Source organism: Carex rostrata, chromosome 12 (assembly GCF_964058835.1).
Source record: "Carex rostrata chromosome 12, lpCarRost1.2, whole genome shotgun sequence".
Taxonomy (NCBI): Eukaryota; Viridiplantae; Streptophyta; class Magnoliopsida; order Poales; family Cyperaceae; genus Carex; species Carex rostrata.
Genome location: NC_135929.1, coordinates 4,137,021 through 4,163,062, shown reverse-complemented (window position 1 = coordinate 4,163,062; position 26,042 = coordinate 4,137,021). Strand labels below are relative to the sequence as shown.

At 37.0% G+C, this 26,042-nt stretch overlaps 3 protein-coding genes and 1 long non-coding RNA gene across 6 annotated transcripts; 3 read left to right on the top strand and 1 right to left on the bottom strand.

Annotated features, from left to right (window-relative positions):
• Window positions 1–1,733: 1,733 nt before the first annotated feature.
• On the top strand, window positions 1,734–4,534 carry LOC144562684 (heat stress transcription factor A-4b-like). Its single transcript, XM_078311912.1, has 2 exons — window positions 1,734–2,256; window positions 3,113–4,534. Exons 1-2 carry the CDS (start codon window positions 2,029–2,031, stop codon window positions 4,097–4,099), a joined length of 1,215 nt encoding a protein of 404 aa, XP_078168038.1. The 5' UTR covers window positions 1,734–2,028; the 3' UTR covers window positions 4,100–4,534.
• Window positions 4,535–8,293: 3,759 nt separating this feature from the next.
• On the top strand, window positions 8,294–12,028 carry LOC144562685 (gamma-glutamyl hydrolase 1-like). The gene is made up of 10 exons (XM_078311913.1): window positions 8,294–8,676; window positions 9,940–10,026; window positions 10,125–10,214; window positions 10,347–10,441; window positions 10,657–10,717; window positions 10,817–10,906; window positions 10,990–11,052; window positions 11,144–11,232; window positions 11,414–11,506; window positions 11,793–12,028. Exons 1-10 carry the CDS (start codon window positions 8,365–8,367, stop codon window positions 11,824–11,826), a joined length of 1,014 nt encoding a protein of 337 aa, XP_078168039.1. The 5' UTR covers window positions 8,294–8,364; the 3' UTR covers window positions 11,827–12,028.
• A 458-nt stretch (window positions 12,029–12,486) lies between these two features.
• On the bottom strand, window positions 12,487–17,264 carry LOC144562683 (putative alpha,alpha-trehalose-phosphate synthase [UDP-forming] 7). Its single transcript, XM_078311911.1, has 4 exons — window positions 15,816–17,264; window positions 14,009–15,340; window positions 13,363–13,636; window positions 12,487–13,104 (listed from the first exon to the last, which is right to left on the bottom strand). The coding sequence occupies exons 1-4, from the start codon at window positions 16,490–16,492 to the stop codon at window positions 12,778–12,780; spliced, it is 2,610 nt and encodes an 869-aa protein (XP_078168037.1). The 5' UTR covers window positions 16,493–17,264; the 3' UTR covers window positions 12,487–12,777.
• Window positions 17,265–20,714: 3,450 nt separating this feature from the next.
• On the top strand, window positions 20,715–24,173 carry LOC144563098 (uncharacterized). 3 transcript variants are annotated; one of them, XR_013514263.1, is made up of 5 exons: window positions 20,715–20,753; window positions 21,289–21,378; window positions 21,512–22,590; window positions 23,353–23,723; window positions 23,805–24,173. It is a non-coding gene; the product is annotated as an uncharacterized LOC144563098 (long non-coding RNA). The 3 variants fall into 3 exon arrangements; XR_013514261.1 differs by having other exon boundaries at window positions 21,512–23,723; XR_013514262.1 differs by having other exon boundaries at window positions 21,469–23,723.
• The last annotated feature ends 1,869 nt before the right edge of the window (window positions 24,174–26,042 follow it).

Sequence of the window (26,042 nt, the reverse complement as noted above, 5' to 3'; positions counted from 1 at the left end):
TAAGACATTACATAAATGACTATGCGAAGATGCGCGTAAAACTTTCAACTATTACTTTCGGACAAACAAGAGATTACATAGATGATGCTTTCACCTTTTACTAGCTTGACAAATAAGAGATTACATAAATGACGCTTTCACCTTTTTTCTAGCTTGAAATTAGGAAGCACGTCAAATTCGGATGGTAAATGTGATTAACATTTTATGACATATTTCGAGTAAACTTTTCAATTATTTGCCGGTACTATATGAATATGAGGTTAATGATGAACAGAGAAATACGCCTCTGCTAAATGCTGGCTAAAACAAGCTTTGAATGGTCGGTGATTAATCACAACGTTCTGTCGTACGATGAATGTTGTACATTTGCGCTAAAAATTATTTGTGCAAGTATATATAATATTTTAAAGAGTAAGGCTTAGATGCTATGGATAGCATAAGGTTTTCTATGCTACGGTCTCAAAAATATATCGTATAAATTTCAAATTTCGATATAAGTAGCTTAATAAATTTGTTATATAATAAACCTGTAGAATACACATTTTTATTATTTTTAATTTTTTTTTTACCATATAACAAAAATATGACAAAAATGATCTAAAAACATTGGCAATTTTCTTTTATTTTTAAGCTACCTTTTATCATCTTTCATAAATTCTAAAAAATAATAATAAGTTTTCAAAAATAGTAAAAATTGATATTCTACAAGTTCATCATATAACCAATTTACTAAGCTACTTAGCTCAAAATTTGAAATTTATATGATATATTTTTGAGACCGTAGCATAAAAAACCTTATGCTATCCATAGCACGTGATCCTAACTCTATATCTAAACCATCCTTTATATATTCAAATTGTTACAAAAGCTATATTACTGCTAATTGCATCACAACAGGCTTGTTTAAGTAAAAAAAATAGGGAATTAGTGGTGTTCCATCAACATCAAAATTTAGACGGATTAAGTACACACGAATTTTGATATGAATCGAACCGCTATGATAAAAAATCATATTGAATTTAATCAAATGCTCATGGAAACGCCTCGACTCCAAAAATCATTTGTAATTAGCATAGAATAATATTTTTTGCATACTCAGAGATCGAATTGCATATTTTTACAAATGTATTCCAAGAGATTTATTTGCATGTCGTATATGCATTCCGTGAGTATCTGTCTGTTTAAAATTTAATCTACTATTTTAAATTAGCACACATTAATTTGTAAATATAAAATAATATACGAAGACTAGCGATCAATTCTGGTTAATTTACAACTTACCAAATTATATTAATTTAAAATATTAATGTATCTCTTGTGCGCCAATTCCACCACTGCAACTGCGGCAGGCTACTAGTTCCGGTTGAAATCAATTTCCTGGAAGAAGAAATCATGTCGAACTGACTTCGGTCATCTTTGAAATTTTCAACTTTCTTTCTTTGAAAAAAGAGGTATTTACAGAGAACATGCAAATCGCAAATGTTCAGAAGAGTCTGCGCGCAGGACCTGAGGGCTGAGGAGTCGGACAGTAGAGCAAGACAAAAAACAAGTCAGATAATTACCTTTCTCTCCAATTTATGTCATTAATACACGTCCAGTCTATTCCATGCGCACATTTGCAAAAGCTATCATTCACTGGACGTGAATCAGGATAAAAAACTGGAGACACTAAAAGCATTCTTTCTCTGGAAAATTCCACGAGTAGGAGGCTTTCTTCTCTGGAACACCACGGCTTTCTTTTCTGAAACACCAAATCCCTCCAAGACAATATATCCAATTGTTTAACTTCACCGCGTCGCATCTTCTCCTTCCCTTTTCGATCCTTCTCCAGCTAATTTCTTTATTTGATGGTTACTTCTCAATCATATTTCTTTCCTCTCCCTTTCTCTGATTATCCTCTCCAGTAATTACGCCAAGGTTCTCTATCCTTCCCGCATCGCCCCAAATCTAGGGTTCTAGATTTTGCTCACCGAACGAATCGAGCTGACTTTTTGATTGATGGAAGTGTAGATTCGAATTTGGTTAGAGATGGATAGCCCTCAAGGCAATTCCAATTCCAATTCCAATTCCTTGCCTCCGTTTCTGACGAAGACTTACGACATGGTAGATGATCCCTCTTCAAACAGCATCGTTTCGTGGAGTTTGAGTAATTCGAGCTTTGTGGTGTGGAATCCCCTGGAATTCGCAAAGGAATTGCTTCCTAAATACTTCAAACATAATAATTTCTCCAGCTTCGTTAGGCAGCTTAATACTTATGTAAGTTCTCTACTTTTTCATTTTTCTTTTTATTTTGGTTGAAATAGTTCTTGCTTCATGCAACAAAGAATAATTATTGCTTCAGCTTAGTACTTATCGGGTGACCAAATTATTCTCCGGAACAAAATTTAGCCGACTGGGTGATTGAGATGCAAGTTAGGCTCATGTTTCCGTTCTGTTTGTAATACTTCATTAGTAAATTTCAATGTTTATATAAAATTCCCAATGGTTTTGTGTTAATTTGGGTTTTCTAAATTGTTGTGAATGAAAGAGAAGGGAAAGGGAGAATTGGGCAGAGGTTCTCTATTTACCTTGTAAAATTCGAACTTAAGAGCAGGGAAATTGGGGTCTTTGTCCCCTCTCCGGTACTGTCCCCTTCTTTCTGGAAAGATTTTCCTTCAATATATGAGCTGATCTCATAATTTTTGATACATTATGTAAAAACTTTAAACATGTCCTATAATAAAAGTTAATTTGCTGTTTTTAGTCTTTTTAGACTTATAACTTAATAATTTAAGCACGTTTTCCACCAATTATTACTTCCATACTTCTAACTACATCAGGAAGCAACATAACCTGAAATTATAATCAAAAGGAGAGTAAAACTTCCTAAATTTACGTTTGGATAGTCAATTTCACTTCTGTTAACCAAACAGCTTTGAAAACGAAAAAAAAAATGTAGCTGTATTACGTAAATGTTATCATTCAAATTGGAAGTCATCCAACCTAATTTGAGACCAAATTTGATGAAATCCACTTTGAAAACTAGTCAATCATGCAGCAAAAATCTCTAACTAGTTTGAAATTCTGGAACTTACTGTTTTATTTTCTGTTTTATCTATTTTATTTAAACTAGGGTTTTCACAAAGTAGATCCTGACCAATGGGAATTCGCAAATGACGACTTTGTAAAGGGGCAAAGAAACCAGTTGAAAAATATACACAGGAGAAAGCCGATGTTCAGCCACTCTACTCAGACCCAGCCTAGCATGGTGGGTGCCCAGGCAGAAACAGAGAGACGTGAACTGCAGGAAGAAATTGACAGGCTCAAACTTGATAAAGGTGCTCTTCTATCAGAGATCCAAATGCATGCTGAGAAAAAACAAGATATCGACCAAAAGATGCAATATTTAGAGGAGAAACTCCAAGTTTTGGAGGATCGTCAGAAGCATTTGATCATGTATTTGGGCCAAATTGTAAGCAAACCGGGTTTCATATCAAAATTTCTGGGGCGGTCTGAACATGTAAACAAGAGGAGAAGGCATGAGGATGTGGATATGGTGGAAAGTACAATTTTACCCCTCACTGGTATGGACACTGAACCTTTTGACAGAATAGAGTCATCTTTGAACTCACTGGAGAACTTCTTTCGTGGGGTTAGTGAGGCTTACGGTGAAGAAGACATGTATTATGACCGAATTGCCCCTTCTGTACCCACCTCAGGTGTTGTTCTGACAGAGCTGAATGCCTCATCAGAGGAGACCAATGGCCCGAATTTAGCTGAGTCAACAAGCCGCTCTGAGAGCCCTGTTGTTGCTATAGCTGAAGTTGCAGCAACTCCAGATGCACGCAACAAGGTTTCAGAGATCGACATGAATTCTGAGCCTACAGCTGCTGAGGTGGAATCTTCACAAGTTGAGAATCAGAATCGAAATACAGGCCAGAACGATTTGTTCTGGCAACAGTTTCTAACAGACCAGCCTGGGTCAAATGAGGAAGTGCAGTCGGAAAGACGGGACCCGGTTGACCCGAGAAATGAAAGGGAGGGGTTTTGGTTGAATAGGAAGAATGTTGAAAATTTAACTGAGAAAATAGTGCATCTCACCTCGTTGGAAAAAACTTGACATTATCTTGTACCTTTTTTGATATAGTTTATGAGATGTGATGTTCATGCGAGACATATTGAGTCTCCTCGTATACAACTTTACGTTGCTTAATTGAGGTGATGGGTAGGCTAAGCTTTTTAATGACTTGATCTATCTCCCCATTAGACAGAGAAATGGAGATATATATGTGAACCCTTTGAAACGAGAAATATGTGCCCGGTAATAGTGTACATATTATCCCATATACTATGGAACTCTGAATCAATCCACGCTTTGAAAAACCGATGTTCGGAAAATTTACTAAAACCTAGTGACAAGTGATTTTCCATTTTGTTTTGAAAGAATTCTTAAAAGTATATCCATTCCAAATGCAGCCACCATTAAATGCTCAAGTAATAATCGCAAACTAATTGCAGAGATGTAAATCAAGCGTGAATTTAGTTAGCTTGCTTATTTAGCAATGTTGTTGAAATTATCTCGCCAGTAATTGTAATTAATTCACTTGACAGCCTCTGCCAATTTTTTATATATAAAAAAAAGGTATTGTAATTAATTTGGGAACTTATTACCGGGATTTAGAAATAAAATATATCCGAACATTGAATGTTTCGGACGAAACAAAATTGAAAATGATATAGAGATAAATATAGTTTATTATTATTTGAAAATAATTACCGAAGTTATTGAAGTAATAACAAGATGCACATGAATTTTTATGTAGTCAAGATAAAGGGAGAAGCTTGCAAAAAAGAATAAATCAAACAAAGCAAGAGGTTTCTTGACTATCATCAGAAAAAAAAAATGGCTCATACAAACTACATCTCATATTTTTAATTTTAGATGGAAATTAATCCAAATTTTTGCACTGTCAGGCTGCTGATTTTTTTTTCCTTTGTCGATTTTTAGAATATTTTAACTACAATATCCTTGATTTAACAAGCCTCATCACTGTATGCTTGCTTTCTAAATACATGCATTTAGACGGCTTAAAACACTGGAAAAAATTTCGAACTACGGCAACAAGCAGAATCCATGTAGGCCTGCATTTAGTCGGCTTTTCCGGCACTTGGAAACTTTTTTCAATATTTTTAGCTACCTGAAAACATGAGTTTAGTATAACTTACGAACGACATTCATTCAGAAAGAAGCTATTATGTTATCAAACTTTTTTAAGAAAAATATATTTTTGTCGGACTTATTGAAAATCAAGGATATAAAAGATATGTTATCAAACTTTTTTACAAAAATAATTTTGTCAGACTTATTGAAAATCAGGGATATAAAAGAAAATTCTTGATTGCCAATGGTACAAGATATTTTTGTCAGACATCAGACATGTACGAAACTCCAAGTAACTTAGTAAAAGTTTTGTTCAGATTGTACAAGTTTGATGGACTTTGTTAATTGGTTTACTTATGAATCTATGCTTATTAGTTCAATTGATAAGATATTAGAATAATTTCTAAGTGGACATACTGAATAAGATATGATTATAGACTTGTGAGTCATCTTCATCACTTATGAAGTAATTAGACTCTGTTTATGATCCATTTTTAAACATTTAACAATTCAAATATCTCTAATCATGCCACCATATGAAGGACGGTTGGCGGAGGTGGACAAAAAATCCACAAGAAATAAGATATCAACTCTATACAAAAAAAAAAAAAAGGGATTGCCTTGGAGATTATTTTAAGATTTGTTGCACGGATTTGGGTAATTAAACTCTCTACCCGAAATCTGAACGAAATTTTCTTATGAAATTTAAGATTATTTTTGTCTCACGTTCGGTCCGATCATTAGCCACCTATCTGTTTAGTCTAGCTTGTAAATGAGCTGAATTTGAGTGAGTTATTTTCAATTCATGCTCAGCTTATTTAGTAAATGAGCAAGTCAACTCGAGTTGCGATGTCAATAATGAGCTATAAAGCCAATTCGAGTTCAGTCCATTACCAACTCGAGTTGGCTCACAACTCGTTTATAACTTGTTTAACCAGTCAATTTTCTTAGTTATAGTTATATACGAGTAAGAATTTATCTAAATACAAACAATTCAAATGATTTAGTAAGAGTTATCTAAACACAAACAATTTAAAAATAATTAATAAAACAACTAACAAAACAAAAACAAAAAATCAAACAACAGCTTAGAATTCATTTAGAAGTGCATACGATTTATTGTGATAAATTTTGTATAATTCGAGTTGTTAATAAGCGAGTTACGAGTTTGAACAATTTTGTACAGTCGTAGTCTAGTCCCCTGGACCCCTGGTTAGCCTTTTTCTTTTTTCTTTTTTCTTTTTTTTTTTGAAAAAGGCTAAAAGCCCATTCCATTAACATGAAACAAGTACAAACAAGAGTCACAATTAGTCCAAAACCAAATTAACCGAACCGTCTACAGCAACATGCTACCAAAGTCCAAAGCAAGTATACTCAAAAGGCTGACAGAGCCAAAATGTATATCTATTATTAAGACCACTTTATTTAATCTCTAGCTAACTCATGGTAAATCAAGGATTAATAGCCATCTTCTTCCTGTGGATCCATGGCTGAGCCTTGCCCAGTGAATATGACCAGCTGTGTGTCCTCTTCAGGTGCCAGAGTCTGTAAGGGAATTTCATCCAACTCACCTGGCAGCCATATACCTGTAGAGGATTTGAACTTCTTCAAAGTGCTACCTAGCCAATAAGAAACCAGTGAGATAATGAGTAAAATAATAGTCTTAAAAGATTTTGGTGCTAATTGTTGAAAACAGATTTCATTCCTAATTTTTCATAAAGTCCAGCATAGAGCACTGAATACAGTAAGGAAGAATTGTTGTTGGCCATTTGGTAATGTAAATGAAAATGCAATAATATCCTTGATGGAATGCCAATTCAGGTAAAATTGTTGACAAATGCCCATCCAGTTCCAAATTTGTTGAGTAAATCTACATTTCAGAAATAGATGGTTATGAGTTTCCTCTTGGGTACAGAAGTGGCATTTGGTACAGCCAGGCCATCCTCATCTTGTCAGATTTTTTTAGTAAGGAGTTTATTTTGAGTAAGAAGCCACATAAAAGTCCTTATTTTGTAAGGAATGGATAGTTTCCATAGTACCATACTTTTATTCCTAATCACCCCTCAAGAAGTAAGAAATTTATAGAGGGATCTAACAGTAAATGCACCAGAGGCTTCTTATCACCAAGAAATTTTGTCTGCAGCATGTGTAAACGAGATACCACTAATTTTATGTAATATAAAGTGTCATTCTTGTAACCAAATGCCATGGGACCGTCTAAACCTGACATTGTGTCCTTGGGAAGTGATTGTTTCGCTAATTTGGGTGCGTTTGGGTGTCACAGGAATAGCTTATATTCCTGGCGAGCTATTCTCAACACAACACGTTTGGGTGAAAAAAAAAATACTATTCTCAACAAAGGAATAGCTCGGGTTAGCTGCTATTCCGCTATTCTTTAAAAATATCGGGTTAGCTGCTATTCCGAGTTATTCTTTGTTTCATCCAAACGCATGGAGGTAGTATATATTTCAAATAACTGAGGGAATTGTGTTGCTAGAGGGCACTGATTGTCCCAAGTGTCAGTCCAAAGTCTAATATCAGTATCTAAATCAGGTGTATAGGTAATACTACAATATCCTAGCTGCTGGTTAGCCTTTTTGAATTTTTTGAAGGGCATGCGCGAAAATTCCAAGCGAACAGAGAAAATCCCAAATCCTAAAGTTTAGGTGGGATCGTGTAACTCGTGTTGTCATAGGAAAATAGGGACTACTAATTATTTATATACATAATACACCTACCCGAGATCTCTGGACGAATTCGTATCCTCTGAGATATCTCAAACTTTGCGTGACTTTATGGAAAATCCCAACCGTTTAAATACGTTCTGCACGAATCTCAAAGCATATAAATACTGACCCCCTACATCACTCCCGAATAGGCACCGGACACGTCGGTCACGCAAAAGTTGAGATATCTCAGAGGATACGCACTCATCTGTGGACCAGATCAATCTCCCTGTACGGGATTTCGAAGAAGTATCTATATCGTTATCTCTTAGATCGGACAGTCCATATAGCGTTTCAAGTAGCTGCTTGATTTTAAGAGGGAATGTCAGAGGAAACATGTACCTTCCAATCTTAATCAAGCAGTTCAAAACTCTGAACAGACTTTCCAACTGGATCCAAAGATTGGAGAGGATCCGTGATTCGAACTTTTGATTTATCTTCCCGAGGGAAAAGAAGAAAAAGTCACACTGCTGAGTTGCAATTCCAAATCGCCAGAAAATGTCACCGATCTCATTAGTCTTTCAGCTACTCAAAGGCTCCATCTTTCTCTTCTCTGTTGCAACCTCTCAGTCGATCCTCCTCCCAACCGATCGATTATATCAAGAACAAAGCTGTTCGTCGGTGGATCCAGTGTCGTACAACTACCCCGTCATCGGCATCGTCAGCCACCCCGGCGACGGAGCCAGCGGCCGCCTGAGCAACGCCACCAACGTTTCCTACATCGCAGCGTCTTATGTAAAGTTTGTGGAAGCCGCTGGCGCTCGGGTTGTGCCGATCGTGTACAACGAACCTGAGGAAACCTTGTTAGAGGTGACTCTATTTCTTTCTCTTATTATTACTTAATGGATCAGAACTCTGTTCACAACTTGTGGATGTGTGCTCTATTGTATTTTACAGTTATTTTTGTGAAATTTTTTCTAAAATTTGAATGTACGGAACTTCCTAATTAATATACTGAATGTATAATATAAGCAAACGGATGCTGTACTTGTTTGGTTGCAAGTATATCTAATAATGGATAGCTAAGAACTGGTCCTTGTATTTATTATATTTCAGAAATGAAATGGGCCCTTCTGCCTTTTTTTTTAAAAAAAAAAATGTATATCTAATAAGAGTAAAGCTAGCGTGTGACATGCTCACCAAGAAAGTTTGGTGAGCATAACTCCAAAAGTATATCGGATCGACGTCAAATGCCAAATCCAGACCGTTGAAATCCATGTACTTCATGAGTGATGCATATATATGCAAAATTTTGAAAGTTTCGAGTTTATTTGCTACACGGTCAAGTGGTCAAAGAAATGAACATTTTATTATAAGTTATTTTATATATTCAATTTTTATTATTTCTTTGACCACTTGACCGTGTAACAAATAAACTCGAAACTTTCAAAATTTTGCATGTATATGCATCACTCATGAATTTCAACGGTCTGGATTTGGCATTTGACGTCGATCCGATATACTTTTGGAGTTATGCTCACCAAACTTTCTTGGTGAGCATGTCACATGCTAGCTTTACTCATCTAATAATGCAGCAAGTAATTTAGGGCTGGAACCTATTAATATATAGTTATTGAACTTGACGATCATAATAATTGGAATGAATGAAGGTTTAATTTGAAAACCAACATTATAGGCATGACTTTTATGGTTATTGACTTCCTTGTAAAGGATGACGGGTTTGGTTCATACTGTCACTCGAGCAATTTCAACTTTCAACTGGGTAAATTTCTCATATTATTCCTTCATATCAAAGAAAATAAATGATAGGTAGATTATAAATTGTCCAGGGTCATGTCTATGCACTTAATTTTATGTTGGAAGTTTTCTTTGACAAGATTTTAAAAATACTGTCAAGATTGTTATTTCATTGTTAATGGGATCCCATACCATAAATTTAATGCTTCTGCATGTTTGTACCATTAATGTTATAAGCACAAAATTATCTCTTTGTTTAGAGAAGTATAATGATTAGGAGGATCCATTAGAAAGTTAACAGGAATGTTAAATATAACATGATCTGATTATACCATGCGTTAATATTAATCTGTTGTTTGTAATATTTGTTTGTAGAAACTGAAATTGGTTAATGGAGTTCTGTTTACTGGCGGCTCAGCCAAGACAGGCCCATATTTTGAAAGAATCAAGAAAGTTTTTCAGGTACTTTGCTTGATGTTTTATTCCTAGTTTCTTTTAAACTAACATATTTTTATTTGATTAATCAGACATCTAACAAACTCGCAATTAACTTCTGTCAGATTATTTTGGACAGAAACGATGCAGGGGAACACTTTCCCTTGTTAGCGATTTGCTTAGGTTTTGAGCTTGTAACTAAGGCCGTCAGTAAGGTAACCCAAATTTATGAAATTGTCAAAAAAATTGTATATGAAATTAAGAAAAGTATGACTGAAACATACGTTCAAATTGTTTATCATAATTTCACATTTAAATTTGTATAAAATTTTATATGGATTGTGTAGGATAACAACATACTCGAGAGATTTAGTGCACAGAATCAAGCGTCTATTCTTCAATTTGTAGATAATGCTGCCACAGATATTTCTATTTTTCAAAGGTAAATAAGATATAATATTAAAATACTATATGAAGATCAATTGAAGTTACTTGAGAAGCACGGTTCACCATACTACCACTTACTGGCTTACCGCTACATGCTTCAACTAGAAAGTACTAGTATGTGTCATGCTAGCTTAATACTAGCAAGGTTGTTTTTTTTTAGGTGCTTGACTTGAGTGTAACATTCAATATATTTTCCATCTATTTTTACAGATTTTCCCCTCAATTAATTGAAAAGCTAAGTACTGAATGCCTAGCAATGCAAAATCATATGGTAATTTAATGTCAACGGATGTCATCTTAAAGTGTCTCTATTTCTTTAATATTCTGCAAAACACAACATAACCATATTTGTCTCATACTTTCTTTGAAGTTTGGTATTTCTCCTCAAAGACTGCAAACAAATGATGCGTTGTCGAAGTTCTTCAGGATTTTGACAACCACACCTGACAAAAATGGCAAGGTAGCAAAACCAATACAATATGTTTTCTTATTTCTCAATTCCTTTCCTCAAGGCATGATTATATTTATAACTATTTGCATCAGATATATGTATCAACTGTGCAAGCTTACAATTATCCTGTGACTGCCCTTCAATGGCATCCAGAGGTATACTGACAAATAACTATTGAATACAAGTACTTGAATTACTTTTATGGGGCTATGTGATATATTTATTCATACTATGTGATTGTTTCAGAAAAATGTTTTTGAATGGGGAGTTTCAGCGATTCCACATACTGAGGATGCAGTTTTGGTATCTCAATCTGTTGGCAACTATTTTATTAGGTTTGTTTTGGAAAGTCTACTTCTGCACTTCATATCATTCTATATATTATTTTCTTTAAAAAAATGTTTCTAAAAGCCATTTGAATATCAAATGATATCGTATTGGTTATGAAAATTTATTTGGCATTTATCGTGGACATCAAATATCCTAGAAATGATGACTCCAACCTTTTTTATGCAGTGAAGCACGGAAGTCATCAACCAGACCTTCAGCGAAGAAGGTGCTGGATAATCTCATCTATAATTATGCTCCCATATTTTCTGGCGCTATTGGGTAAGAGGACCTCATTTTCTTATTATGTTGTTGTTTATCTTATTTTATAAAATTTAAGACACTTTCAGAAATTAAAATTTCAGAACATTATGGAAAGAAAAATACTATGAACAAACTTCCAAAATTTAAAAGCTCTATAAAGCAATGTACTTAATTGACGTCCTCTGTTGTAAGTTCATGCAAGATACGCACGAGGGAATTTTTTTCATGTGATATTTTTAACTTTAATACAAGAGGTACATTTCTGTTTAAGCGCGAAAAGACTATAACTAGTCTGTTGTTTCAGGAGGGGATTTGACGAGGTTTATATCTTCCAATGAGAACGAGATTGGGTTGTTATTGATGTACATATATTTCTACATAGACAAGTTTATTGGCATGTTCAAATATGGTATATAAAGCTGTACAAACAAACTTTCACCCACTGTATTATTGTTATCTTATTAGAAATATCTGCTCAGCTTTGTAATAATCAAAATCGCCACGTGATCCACGATAAATTGAAGTTTCATTCAGAGAGTATTTTCAAGTACTCCACTACCATTATTTATCAGCTATAACCAGATGATTTGGTTTTAGGTTACATACGAAATAGTATTGGTCTAATACCAGATCTAAGCAGGACCTATAAAGAACGTTTGAAAAAAAAAAAAAAATAGTACACTAAATATTGGTCTGATACCAGATTTTTTTTCTAAGATCCTTTATTTGTCTTTCCTCGTAAATTTTAACTGAGATATGCTACAACCACGTACAGACTTGTACACCCTTCAGTCTTCAAATTCATCCACCCAAATAAAAATGAAATGATTCCCTTCGTCCCACCAAAAACTTTTGACTAATCTCGTGAATATTCCAACTAAATTTGAACGGGCAAGTACATCACAAAGAATAGCATCTAATCCACAAACAAAACTATAACTGGAAAGGTAAAAAAACGAACCCTCAAAATCTCATTGGTTGCCAGTTGCCAGGATCTGTTTCCAAAAATAAATACTCATTTCTTTTAACTTGTCAATTTCACATTTGTTAGATCACCTCCTCCTTGGAGGGAATCCCCTTCACAGCAATCTGTATACATTCTCTCCTCTTTCTCCAACCTTGACTCGAAGCCACCAACCAACCAAATTGCCAAAACCAAACATAATAGAGGAAAACAAAAACAAGACAGAGAAAAAATAAATTAAAAAAGAACAACAACAGAAAAAAGAAGAAATTCGAAGAGGTCAGTTATAGACAAGAACTATATTTTGTTTAGCATACAAATCCTCTCATGATATGGAAGCTTTATCAAGAGATAACCCCAAATCATCATCAGAGTCAAACTGCTCTGATGCATCAGCAAGAGCATTAAGCATGCTTAACACATCATTAGTGTCGTCCAAATAATACTTAGCTTTGCTTGGTTTCTGGCCGACAGTACAACCGAATAGTGATGTATTTGGAGAGACAAGACCTCTCTTGACTAAATCAGCTAGGTTTTCAAACATATCTTCATCAGATCTGTCATCGCCTATGCATAAGACAAAGTCCGCTTGTCTCCCTTGTTCCTTCATTGTTGTCAAGATTCTCTCTGCTACCAATCCCTTGCTCACTCCCTGTTAAACAAATTCCAAGTTTATACATATATCAAACATTATGGGTCATGACACAATAAACATGCCCCTAAAAACAGAGGCCAGCATTTATAGACTTGCTTTTAGAAGACAAAGGTGTAGTTCAGGCGCTTCAGAAAATATCATATGAAGGATCGTCAGGGATAGTTTCTAACTTATAAATCACCAGAAAGACGTGTCTCGTTTCTCAAGGTAGGATTATCAATCTCCCATTTTAAAAGAAATAAGAGAGAGGCAAACCTGAGGTTTAACTTCAACAATGAATTGGCCACTCTTAACTGAAACAGGCTCATTGGCAAGAACACTTTCAAGATGATCGAGCATTTCTTTGGCTTGAGAAGAGCCAAAGCCGGGATCAGCATCTTGATGGTGCCACACCAAGGCGCTCTCTTTTGTCTCCATAGCAGATCCATCAGTTGACTCAGTGTATAGTTGCATCACAGGCTCCGCCATCTGCATCCATCCAAAGTCACAGTTTTGCATACTCATTTCCCATGAGACGTCTCTATTCCACCTTCATTATATCATACCATTGCATAAATTAGCCAATTTTGATCACAGATCATTATAGTTATGTGTCCTATGAAATCTCACAAACAACACAATTGTATACTCAAAACCTCCTGCCCCCGTCCCTACTAAATGGTATCTAACACATCCTCCCTCCAGTCATTAGCTATAGAGCAAAAGATAAGGACAACACTCCGGGAATTTTTAAGGGAAATAGGGAATCTACAATTCAAGAAGATAATTTCCATATTTTTGTCAAACTTCAAATATTCTGCAGGATATGCAACTAATCCATCATTTTGCAATGATGCAAGTGTTTAGTCTTTATACAGTTGTTCATGCAACAGCTAATTGAACAGTGCAATTAATTACATACCTCATGAAGTAACCATGCTCGGCAGCAATACCAAGTCTGGGGCACGGGTTAAACCACTTTTCAAGGCTGTTTCTACCTCTGCCACTCACAACAAATACCACATTTTTCTTATCCACGCACAGCTCATTAACTATTCTGACAACTGTTGCACTGGGTGTTTTATTGATTGCCACCTGAGGCACCAATGTGCCATCATAGTCAAGCAAAATAGCCCGATTTTTGGACGCCTCATATGCCGCCACAATAGAGTCCACATTGAGCTTTCTGAAGTTCGGGTCGAGCGCTACAACCCGAAAACCAAAACCCAAACCAATACCCCAGCACGTTCTTCTGAAGTGGTCCTTGCAACTCCTCTCCAGGTCTTGGAGGTAGCTGCGAGCCCAGTACGCCACATCATGTGTACTGACATATCGGTAGTGCTTCTCATGCCGAAGCTGTTTCTCGGCATCAGAGAGGGATACTGCCTCGTTCATAGCCTCAGCAGTGGATTCAATATTCCACGGGTTGACCCGTATTGCACCACTAAGTGAAGGTGAGCACCCAATAAACTCTGATACTACTAACATGCTACGTCTTGGGCCATCGACCTCTGACTCAGACCCTGATCCAAGACTTGGTATCCCTTGCCGGCATACAATGTACTCGTATGGTGTCAGGTTCATGCCATCTCGTACAGCTGTGACAACCACACACTCAGCCACAGTGTAGAAAGCAATTCTCTCCACGCTGGAGACATCTCTATCTATGAAAACAACAGGCTTGTACCCGTCTTGGCCAAATTCATCATTTATTCTCTTACAACTCTCTTTTATTTCAGCTTGTACCTCATCTAAATCCCTCCCTCTGCCACGGGCCGGATTTGCAATCTGCACAAGGACAGCCCGACCCAGCCACTTGGGGTGCATTCTTAGCATCTGCTCAAAAGCTAACAACTTCAAATTAATACCCTTAAATATATCCATGTCATCCACGCCCAAAAGGACAGTTTGGCCTTCAAATTGCTGCCTCAGCTCAGCGACCCGCCACTCCCTGTCTGGCAGATGAAGCACTGATTGCACCTGTCCCATGTGGATCCCAACTGGCATGATTTTTATGCCAACAGTTCGACCGAAGTAATCTAGACCAATGTAGCCTCGCTTGGATTGGTACTCTATGCCAAGCATGCGGCTGCAGCAGGAAAGGAAGTGGCGTGCATAGTCAAAGGTGTGGAAGCCGATCAGGTCACAGTTTAGAAGAGCCTTAAGTATCTCCTCTCTGACAGGTAAGGTCCTGTATATTTCTGAGGAGGGAAACGGGCTGTGAAGGAAGAACCCAATCCGGAGCCGGTTAAATCTGTAAGACATTTTTTGGGAAAGGTCAATTAGTTGAAGATTTTAATTATCAGCTACAAGAAGATATTGCATTATGACCAGTGAATTATTTCCAGTGAAGCTGACAATGGATAGGCGCATAAAATTTCAAATCTACTTGTTAATTTCCTTCCAAATTTTGATGTTTGATTAAACACATTATTAATATAATTAATCAGCAGAAAATACACATAAGATTTCTAGTTCCTAAAGGTTTCGATTCTTGCTCTTCAGGCCCCAAAGCAGGAGATGCAATTCGAATTTGCAAAAGCAGTCTGACTGCTCAAGAATCTAACCAAGAAGTAAATGTGGCTTATGTTTATATTATACCTAAAACTCCCATCAAGCCTCACTCCAATAAAACAGCATGATGACCAATTACTAGTTCAACATTGGGATAGCCCTACAAAATCTCATATTTAGCTGAAATTCTGAATTTAGTTAAAAAAAAATCAAACCTGCGCCTGAGAAATGTGGGGAGCGCCATGAGGTGGTAATCATGGATCCAAACATAATCATCTTCTGGATTTATCACCTCCACAACCTTCTGGAAAAACAGTTTATTAGCAAGCACATAACTCTCCCACAGGCCCCGATCAAACCTCCCTCCATGATGTGCCGAGAACGGCAACATGTAGTGAAACAGTGGCCAGAGGTGTTGTTTGCAAAACCCCTGGTAGTACCTCTCATGCAGATCCGGCGGCAGAAAGGCTGGCACACACTTAAATCTCTCCAGCAAAGCTTGTGCCACGTCATCCTGCTCGGTGGGGTCTACGTCGACCTTCAGGGACCCGATGTACAGTACCTCCATGTCATCAGGCAAACCGTCTTTGAGCTGTAGCAGGAGAGAATCTTCGTCCCAGGCAAAGGACCACCCACGGCCATCTGGCCGCCGCCTAGCCCGCACCGGGAGTTGGTTAGCAACTATAAGTATCCGATCAGTAGCAAGGGAGGAGGGGACGTCAGATGTGACGCTATTGGCGGGTTCTTCGTCGTCTAGCTCAGAGAGAGTTCCTGGTACTGTCATGACCCGCTGCATCCTCCTCATTCCTGATCGATTGGTCCCACTGCCACCTAGCGCTGCAAAGTTTCCGGCTGCCAGATCTAGAAGGTTTGTATAAGATCTTGACATCATCTTGTCGATTTTTTGTTTAACTCTGGATCTAACTAGGAATAAGCTACCAGGCAAGGAACCCTAGGTTTATGACAATTGATACCTTGATCGGATTAGATATTCCTCCTTTGTTCCGGGATAATAAACGGGACAATCGTGAATTTGTTGAATTTATTCTTCGATCGGAGGAACACCGACCAAGTCCGAGAGCTTGAATTTAATATAAGCGAAATATCTGCTGGTGGGGAGCTGTGTAAAGGTGGAGAAGAAAGAGTTGAATGGAAAATGGGAATAAAGACCGAGCGATTTGATATGGATTTGCTACTTTATTCCGAAAATTGAATTTTCATAGGCTTCTGTGTAGAAAAATAAACAAAAGCCAGGATCATACTATGGGAAATGAAACGAGGGAGAAGGAGAGGCGAGAATAGGATATTCGCTTGGTACAAGGCCGCTAAAATTGGCTAAAGCAAGTAGTTGGAACTTGGAACCAAAGCGGGGCTATGCGAACCGGATAGGGTTATCTCACCTCCAATTACAAAGAAAATGGAGGCGCATTAGACTTAATTATAACAATATAGAATGCATAAAAGATTCCTAACAACACGCGGCCTCCCCAGTTTTAAACCAAATGGAGGAAGCGGGTCGAACAGGATAAGGTCGGCCAGCAGAGTACAGCATCCCAAAAGCCAGCTGGAGTCGCGCGCCCCCACCTTCTTTCGTGCTCTCCACGTGCTGACGGTTGTGATGCCGCCTTTACCCTTTTCATCTCGTGATGAGCGGTCCAGATGTTACATCCTTAGCGCAAAGGGCTAACTTTTTTATACAATTAATCCACTGTTTTTTCCCCCCCTTTTGCGAATGCATATCTCTGCATTAACTTAAAAAGGAATATTTTGAATTAATGAATCTCAATAGTCTGGTTTTATTTTTTTTTAAATTCAATAGTCTGGTTTTAAACGGAGCCAATTCGTATCCTGATTATGATATAAAGATATTTTATATTAGCACGAATTTAATTTATATAAATTTTAAAACAAATTGAATGATTAATATTCATTAACTCAAAAGATGGACTTTTTGAGTTAATGCAGAGGATACGAATTCCCTTTTGCAGAACAAGAGCATTAAATTCTCCGCCCCCCAGCCCAGTAAAATGGGTGACGGGACCTTGCGAATTACCACGTGTCGTACCATTAGTGGGTCCCAACCCTTCATTTGATTAAATCGCAGATTTTGAACACGCGGCAATGACAAGCATTGCATCACTACTTGCGTGTCAATCATTTTAGCCGCAGCATCCCCATTTAGTCCCAGACTACATACTTAGTTAGGTATCAGAATTCAGATGCATAAGAAAACAACACGATGCTTCGATTGAACCAACGCTTTAATGATCGAAATTACATAATTGGGTATTATTCAGGGTACAACTTTGGTGTGCACATAGCGGTCATGGTCTTGGTCCAGTGTTAATTAATTAATTTTTTATTTGAGTTAATTAATTTGTAGGCCAAATGGATACGGGGATGGACGTGGAATCGGTGCGAATAGAGCCATTCAAGTTTGACTTTATTACGACCATATCCACGCCAGATTATCGGGAACTCACCGTCAATTATCAAAGGGTATAAATGTCATTTCAGATATCGACGTCAAGTTGACCCGCTGAGTTGCGGTCGCAAACTACAACCTGGCAACCATTGTAGGTTTTCGTTGAGGTCACGACTCACGACCGTTGCCTGTTGCCACGTCAAAATTTCGTGTAAGCTTTATCAGGGACTTTGACAGTCTATATTTTATTAATAATCGAAAAAAATAATAGCAAACCGAGTTTTAAATCAGTTTCAACTGAATTAAATAAATTATATTTTCTATAGTTCAGCCTAATAAGATTATAATCTAGTTTTTTTTTTTTATTAATAATCCGTAGGTATTTCATTAATCTGAACACAAACTGATTATATCAATTCGTTCGTACCAGTACGTAAGTATACATAAAGCAACCATACTAGTACTTAAAATATTACAAACAAAACTCCCTTTTATAAAGTTAGACAAGAAAAAATAGAAAAACAAAACCGTGCTTTGATTATAAAAAGATGAGCCTTCAGGTTGTCATGCTCAGATTGATAGATAGCGAGCATACATGGTTTTTTGTACTCGTGCTCAGATTGATAGGTAGCGAGCCAGCATGGTTCTTGTCATTAGCACAAATAGTGCTGTTGTTGGATCATAGCGAGCCAGGGGGATTCAGAGGAGCTTTGGTGCTCAGATTAAATTTGTGCCTAATTATTCAGTTTTAAAACACAACAAGATAAGGAGAGGAAGAAGAAGATGAGGAAGGAAAAAGAAGAAGAGAGAGAGAGAGAAAACAAAGGGACAACATCAACACATCATCTTTATCATCGCCATCAATCATAACACGTATCTCATATATGAGATGGGCTCAGCTGAGCCTGATATCTCCATATTATATCTAAATTACGGCCCTGATTTACACTGAAACATGTACTTTAAAGCCTATAAATGTGGAATTTTTACTTGTATTTCGATGAAATGTGGTACTGCTATGCTTTGTTTGGTATTTTATAGGAAAAAGAGCGAAAAACTAGATCTGACTACTTTTCATAATGTCAGTATGACATTTTGTACGGACCGTACAAGATCTGCCCAACCACACAGAAGGTTCCACCTAGAGGCACAAAGTCTCCGAGTCAAAGCACAGGCATACGGTCCGTACCGGATCCCGTACGGACCGTACGACGCTAATTCGAAAAATCCAGCTGGAATCTGAAATGAGCATAATTTAAGGAGGCCGAAAAGGAAGTCCCAAGGGGCGTGATTTGAGGCATTAAATGAGATATTCCACAACAGGAAATAAAGGAGGAAGATCAGGCTACCATCAGTAAGGAGGAAGAGAAGAAAAGAACTCGAGTTTGCAACGAATCTTTGGATTTTCCACTGTTTTGTCATGAACTCTTTCATCCCTTGTTATTTGTGTTATCTTGTGAACATGAGTAGCTAATTTACTTTGTTTCTAGGGTTAAGATGTAGTTTCTAGTTTGGCTTTGTTTGTATGCTACTTGGATTTTGTGTTGAATGCTTTGTTTTTATCTTGTTGTGTAGTGTTTTGATTGCTTTATTTGTGCTTGCTTGAATTGATTAGTTATCATGTTAGATGAATGCGCACATCTAAGTGTTAGGAGTCAAGTCTATGACATTTAATCCAATCGAATAAAGTATATGAAGTAGGGTGAAACCAAGGAGTACCCGAAAGGTGAAACTTTCCTTGAGGCAAAATTCCTTTGATACTTTTAGTAAATCGACAAGTAACTCAGATAAATTAGACCAAAATGCGAAAGTTGAGGTTTAACACATCTAAGAGGGAAGTATTTGAGTCCGATAATCGGGTACTAGGCCAAAATGCGAAAGTTGAGGTTAGGTATCTGGATCTGGTCGATAGACACCCTAAACATTAGTATCAACACAGAAAACAGTAGCTGCAACATCAACTTGGGGTCCCATATGGACCGTACGGGAATCGGTACGGGCCGTATGCCTCGGGGCTGAACAGAAATGAAATCTGAACCCTGGAAACATCTTTTTATCAATTGAAAACAACTTTAATTCTCTTTTATTGTCTTTTAAACTTGTCATAAATCAGTAGAATTGTTAGAACTAAACCAAACCAATTTCTCTCACTTCTAGAATCTTGAGTCATTTTAGGATAAGTCTGGTTGTTTTCTTCCGTCCCTGTGGATCGATACCTGAGCATACTCATCGATAGGATAGTACACTTGCTATCTGATTTGACAGAGTATAACAAAGGTTTAAAAGGTATAGCTTGCTATACCGAAACTTTGTAGCATATATTCTGTGTGAACAGAGCCGTGACGTAAAATGAAATTTTACTTCACGTTTTCTGTCCGTTGAATAAGCTATAAAATTCGTGCGGATCTCATCTTTTATTAGCGGGAAAATAGGTTGCAATTTGGCTCCAGTTAATGGAGGTATCCATTTCATCTAACCTCTCCCATCCCCTAGAGAAATTGAAAAAGAAACAAAAAAAAGAAAGAGGTCTCCTCTCTCCAGTGACGTGCTCTCCGTCGACTCCTCTCTCACTTGTCGCGCCTCAGCTGCACCTTGAAGAAAACCTAAATCGCGCCTCAACCTCCGCTCTTCGTCGCCTCTGCCACGCCAAAACCCCTCTCGGTCGCACCCTTCTCACTTGTCGCCTAAGCCTTGCCCCTCTTAGTCGCTCTCTTGCTCGATCCACTTGGTAAGCTTGCCCGCCCTTCTCACAAATTTTGGAAGAATTGATCTTGGCCATACTCAAATGCTATTTTTGTTGTTGAATTTTGCAAGAAAATCTTACTAATAAATGCCTGGTTTGTTCTCTCTCTACACTTGATAATTCTAGAAAATTTGAAAATCATGAAACCATTCCATTGCAAATATGAGTGCTAATATACCATTTAGTTTCATAACAATGTGTGATCAGTTCATTTAAATGTTTCTTCTATTAATTTTTTTTAATCAGGATGACAACAATCATCATTTGATTTGTATAATAATAAACATTTCAGTTGGTTAAGCTTATTCTAGGTCTCTGTTGCAACTTGATATAGGAATCTTGGTTATTTTTTATATGAATCTAGGTCTATTGCAACTTGATATAGACTTATAAAGTATTAAGCCTCCAATTGGTCAAATTTATTCTTCAATTATCAAATTAATAGATTTGACTTGTATCATGAGAGCAATTATTATACCAAAATTTTACAAATGTAACAACGTCTTCTTTCTTTTGATAGGGATTGAAATCTATAAAAATGTCATCTTGTGTCGATGAAGATGAGATTCCTGTTGATGGTGATGAGATTAGTGACAGATTGCAATCGCAGGTAATATTTTATTCTTCTGTTGTTGTGTTACCATTTCCACTTTCATCGTAGAAAAAATATATTGTGATCGATGTTTCTTATATTGTACAGTTGAATATCACCGATCCTTATACCTACTGCATGAACCCATTAGAAGTTGAAGAGTCATTGCAAGATGGAGCAATTAAACCGAATATTGGCATGGAATTCTGTACGAGCGAGGAGGCATACACACACTACAATAATTATGCATGTCATATGGGATTTGGTGTCCGCATAAGAGGTAATGGAAAGAATAAGCATGGTGTATCTAACATTAGGTTTGTATGTAATAAAGAAGGCTTTACAAAGTTGAAAAAAAAATGGAAATGCCGATAGGAAGCTCGGCAGAACCTAGTACACCTAAGAAGCAGAAGGCGATGACAAGGAGCGATTGTAAGGCCTCATGCAGGATCAGACGTGTAGAAGGTGGGATTTGGAGGGTGAGCCGTTTTAATGAAAATCACAACCATGCTTTAATCAAGAGCCCCTCGAACAAGAGAAATCTGTGATCCCACAAACGCATGACAGAATGGGATAAGGAATTCATACGTGGCTTGGGAGCTCATAATGTAGGATCTACGCAAATACTGGAAATTATAGCTGACCAAAATGGGGGTAAGAAAAATGTCCGATTCAAGAAGAAAGATGTAAGCAATTTGATAGCAGCTGAAAGGAGAAAGCTCAATGGGATAGATGTTCAATCGACTTTGATGTTCTTTCAGAAGAAGCAAGAGGAGGATTCTGAATTTTTTTTATAGCATAGATGCTGATGAGAGTGGTGTTGTAAAGAATATATTTTGGGTTGATGGCCGAGCAAGACGAGCATACCAAGAATTCGGCGATGTCGTGACATTCGACACAACATACCAAACAAACTCATACAACTTGCAATTTGCACCGTTCATTGGAGTTAACCACCATAGACACTCTATCTTATTTGGCATGGCTCTCCTTAAATGTAAGACGACTGAAAATTTTTGTTGGCTATTCAAATCATGGCTGGTTGCAATGTATGACAAACACCCAACGACAATTATTACAGATCAAGATCCCGCGATGAAGAAGGCGATTGAGATAATATTTCCAAATACTAGGCATAGATGTTGTCAGTGGCATGTTATGAGAAAGGCAAGAGACCATTTCACAAAACTATACAATGAAATTCCATGGTTTTGTGAAGACCTAGCTCATGTCATCAACCGTAGTTATACGGTTTCATATTTCGAGAGGAGGTGGGCAGCTATGGTCGACAAGTTCAAATTGCATGACAATAACTATCTCAAGGTGATATATCAAAATCGGGTCCAATGGGTGCCGCCGGCTTACTTTCGAGACATTTTTTTGCCGAGATGCGCACTACACAAAGGAGTGAGATCATGAATGCTCTTTTCAAGTTGTTGGTGAACAACCATACATCTATTTACCACTTTGTTGTGCAAATTGATAAGATGATTGAGGGCATATGGCACAAGGAGAGTGATGAAGATCTGAAAACCATGAATGAGACACCCCATCTGTGGTCAAACTATCTAATGGAGGTCAAGGCGCGACAGGTTTACACTCGAAAAGTCTTCTCACTTTTGGAAAAAATAGTGAAAGATAGCAACCTTGGTTTGGTAACTGAAATCGAAAAAGATGTTTCTTATCAAGTCAACATCACAGCTCATCCAAATATTCAAAATTGGGTACCCGAGTCGTACATGCTTCAAGTAGATAAAGAAGGATATAGAATTTCGTGTGATTGCAAAGGATTTGAGGTTAGTGTGATTCTTTGTGCTCATTATATTAAAGTCATGCTTCATATTGGTATGGGACACCTCTCTAACCATAATGTTATGAAACGATGGACTAAGGGTGCTAATGAAAATGTCAAAAGATCTGCTAATTAGAGAAGTATGGATCCGGGAAACTCGTCGGAGTTGAAAATGCTAAGGTTTTCTGCTACAAAATCAGATTTGATGGAGATTCGCAAGATAGGTGCACTAAGTCCAAAGGCATTTAGATGTTTGAAAGAGTTGATTCCTGGTGTCAAGGAGAAGCTATTGGCTATAGTATAAAATGTAGGAGATGATGAGGAGTTGATGGATCGGATTCATGGTGTCAAGATAGGAGTACCAAATATTGCATCTGATAAGGAGAAAATTGGGACAGATTTGATGGATTTTACCGTGCCCGTGTATCTTGATCCACCGCAAGCGCAATGCAAGGGTAGGAAGAAGAACCCTACACGATTTGTACCTGCTTCCTACAAGAAGACAAAAAAGATGAGAACTTGTAGCAGATGCAATAAAAAAGCGGGTCATAATTCAAGGACTTGTCAAGAGGTTATTATTTTCTTGTATTATTTAGTTTTGCTTCTTCTTAATAATTTCTTCTAACTAACGATATCTTCACATAATTTACAGAGTCAAGAAGGTTCTGGAAAGGGTAAGCAGAAGGCTTGCGATAGTGAGGACTACAATGAAGTTGATGATGAAGTAGATGATGGAGAATTTGAGTAGTGTTGTTAGAGTAATTATGCACTTCTTTTGTTATCAGTAAGCAAAAGACTTACTTTTTTGTTATGGGCCTTTACTATTGTTAAAGAATGTAAATTATGAATTATTGTTTCTTTTATAACTCAAGGTTAAAGCAAAAGACTTACTTTTCTTTTGTAATTTCTTTCTTCAATATGATAACCTGATATAGCATGTAAGCTGCTGGTTTTTGTGCACTGCCAATTTGATGTTAGTTGTTGTTTTTAGTTTTTGTTTTTCTATTATGCTAATTGTGCGTATTTTCTTGGCAATAACTTGGATGCAGCATGTACAAAAATTATATTTTAGATTGATATATGTGTTAGTTTGTGTAGGGCAGATTATTTTGGTCATGTAGGTACCAATGGTGATGCCAAGATTATTTCTTGAGCTGTTGGTACCAATGGTAGAGTAAACAAAGTGGTACAACTGTTGGTACTATCTAGAATTTCTTGAGCTCAAGTTACTTTCAATCATTCAAATTCAAGCGCAAGACAACTTAAAAAGTAACGGCAATTGCTCTAAAATAATAGTAACCAGAATGAAAGAAAATAATAGTAATCATTTAACAAACTAGTTTTTACTGATAAATAGAGCACAGTGCAACACAAGTTTACAACAATTAATAACAACTTTAACAGAAATATATGTGTACATTGCATAACTAGTATCACAAAGTTCATAACAAAAATAGAGAGTGAAGAGCAGCAGTCTTGCATCACTGGTACAACATAAATTTAACAATCTAAAAAAAAAATCCAACAACAATGATAAAAAAAAACTTCAAAAAGTTCACGGTTGTGATCATCCGTTGACATGAATGTCGATTGAGCATAACTTTGTATTACTAGAAAAAACACATGATGACATCGGAATGGAAATCAGTGCCTATCAAAAATAAATATCAATTAGTACATACAAAAACACTCCTTATTGGTTTTGTTTTAGTCTGAAGTGCAACACAGTATCGACCATATTTGTCAGAAATACAAAATTATTCTAGTGTCCCAGATTTGTCATAATAGAGCACTTGCACCGATTGGTATCAGTGTGGAGTGCATCAATCAACAAAATAGAGATAGCAATGATTGGTACAGTGCAGTTTAGGCTTGGTAACGAAAGACATTTTCAGGGTTTTGAGCTAGAAACCAAAATTGACAATACAATCACACAAATAAGGAATTCTACGGGGCAATTCAATCCTTTTTTTTAATAAAATAAGGGACTCACAAACACCAGCTATTTATTAGTAAGATTTTCTTGCAAAATTCAACAGCAAAAATAGCATTTGAGTATGGCCAAGATCAATTCTTCCAAAATTTGTGAGAAGGGCGGGCAAGCTTACCAAGTGGATCGAGCAAGAGAGCGACTAAGTGGGGCAAGGCTTAGGCGACAAGTGAGAAGGGTGCGGCCGAGAGGGGTTTTGGCGTGGCTGAGGTGACGGAGAGGGGAGGTTGAGGTGCGATTTAGGTTTTCTTCAAGGCGTAGCTGAGGCGCGACAAGTGAGAGAGGAGTTGACGGAGAGCACGTCGCTAGAGAGAGGAGACCTTTTTCTTTTTTTTTGTTTCTTTTTCAATTTTGCTAGGGGAGGGGAGAGGTTAGATGAAATGGATACCTCCATTAACTGGAGCCAAATTGCAACCTATTTTCTCGCTAATAAAAGATGAGATCTGCACGAATTTTATAGCGTATTCAACGGACAGAAAACGTGAACCCATCTCTCTCTCTCTCTCTATATATATATATATATATAGAGAGAGAGAGAGAGAGTGTGTGTGTGACTAATATGATTTCGGTAGCACTTCGGCCAAAGTGCTACCGGTCCAAATTTCAAAATTTAAAATCTAAAAAGTCGATCTGAACCGTTAGATGTGATCTCTATATTGAAATGTGCTTGGAGACCAAATTTTACATTTTTCTGAATTTTTTTTTATTATTTATTAAGCCACTTTGAAAATCGTTGATCCAACGGTGGCTTCTGATTTTACTGTTTTGTTAAGCCACCGTTGGATCAGCAATTTTCAAAGTGGGAAAATTCAGAAAAATATAAAATTTGGTATCCAAGCACATTTCAATATAGATATCACATCTAACGGTTCAGATCGACTTTTTGAATTTTAAAATTTG

What these genes read in the sequence shown, in the direction of transcription:
- LOC144562684 (XM_078311912.1), top strand. Translation starts at nt 2,029, where the DNA reads ATGGATAGCCCTCAAGGCAATTCCAATTCCAATTCCAATTCCTTGCCT. An exon ending in TTAGGCAGCTTAATACTTAT is followed by an intron (nt 2,257 to 3,112) that starts GTAAGTTCTCTA and finishes TATTTAAACTAG; the next exon opens with GGTTTTCACAAAGTAGATCC.
- LOC144562685 (XM_078311913.1), top strand. Translation starts at nt 8,365, where the DNA reads ATGTCACCGATCTCATTAGTCTTTCAGCTACTCAAAGGCTCCATCTTT. An exon ending in CTGAGGAAACCTTGTTAGAG is followed by an intron (nt 8,677 to 9,939) that starts GTGACTCTATTT and finishes ATTTGTTTGTAG; the next exon opens with AAACTGAAATTGGTTAATGG. An exon ending in CCCTTCAATGGCATCCAGAG is followed by an intron (nt 11,053 to 11,143) that starts GTATACTGACAA and finishes TGATTGTTTCAG; the next exon opens with AAAAATGTTTTTGAATGGGG.
- LOC144562683 (XM_078311911.1), bottom strand. Translation starts at nt 16,492, where the DNA reads ATGATGTCAAGATCTTATACAAACCTTCTAGATCTGGCAGCCGGAAAC. An exon ending in GAGCATGGTTACTTCATGAG is followed by an intron (nt 13,637 to 14,008) that starts GTATGTAATTAA and finishes GATATAATGAAG; the next exon opens with GTGGAATAGAGACGTCTCAT. An exon ending in TTGTTGAAGTTAAACCTCAG is followed by an intron (nt 13,105 to 13,362) that starts GTTTGCCTCTCT and finishes TTTGTTTAACAG; the next exon opens with GGAGTGAGCAAGGGATTGGT.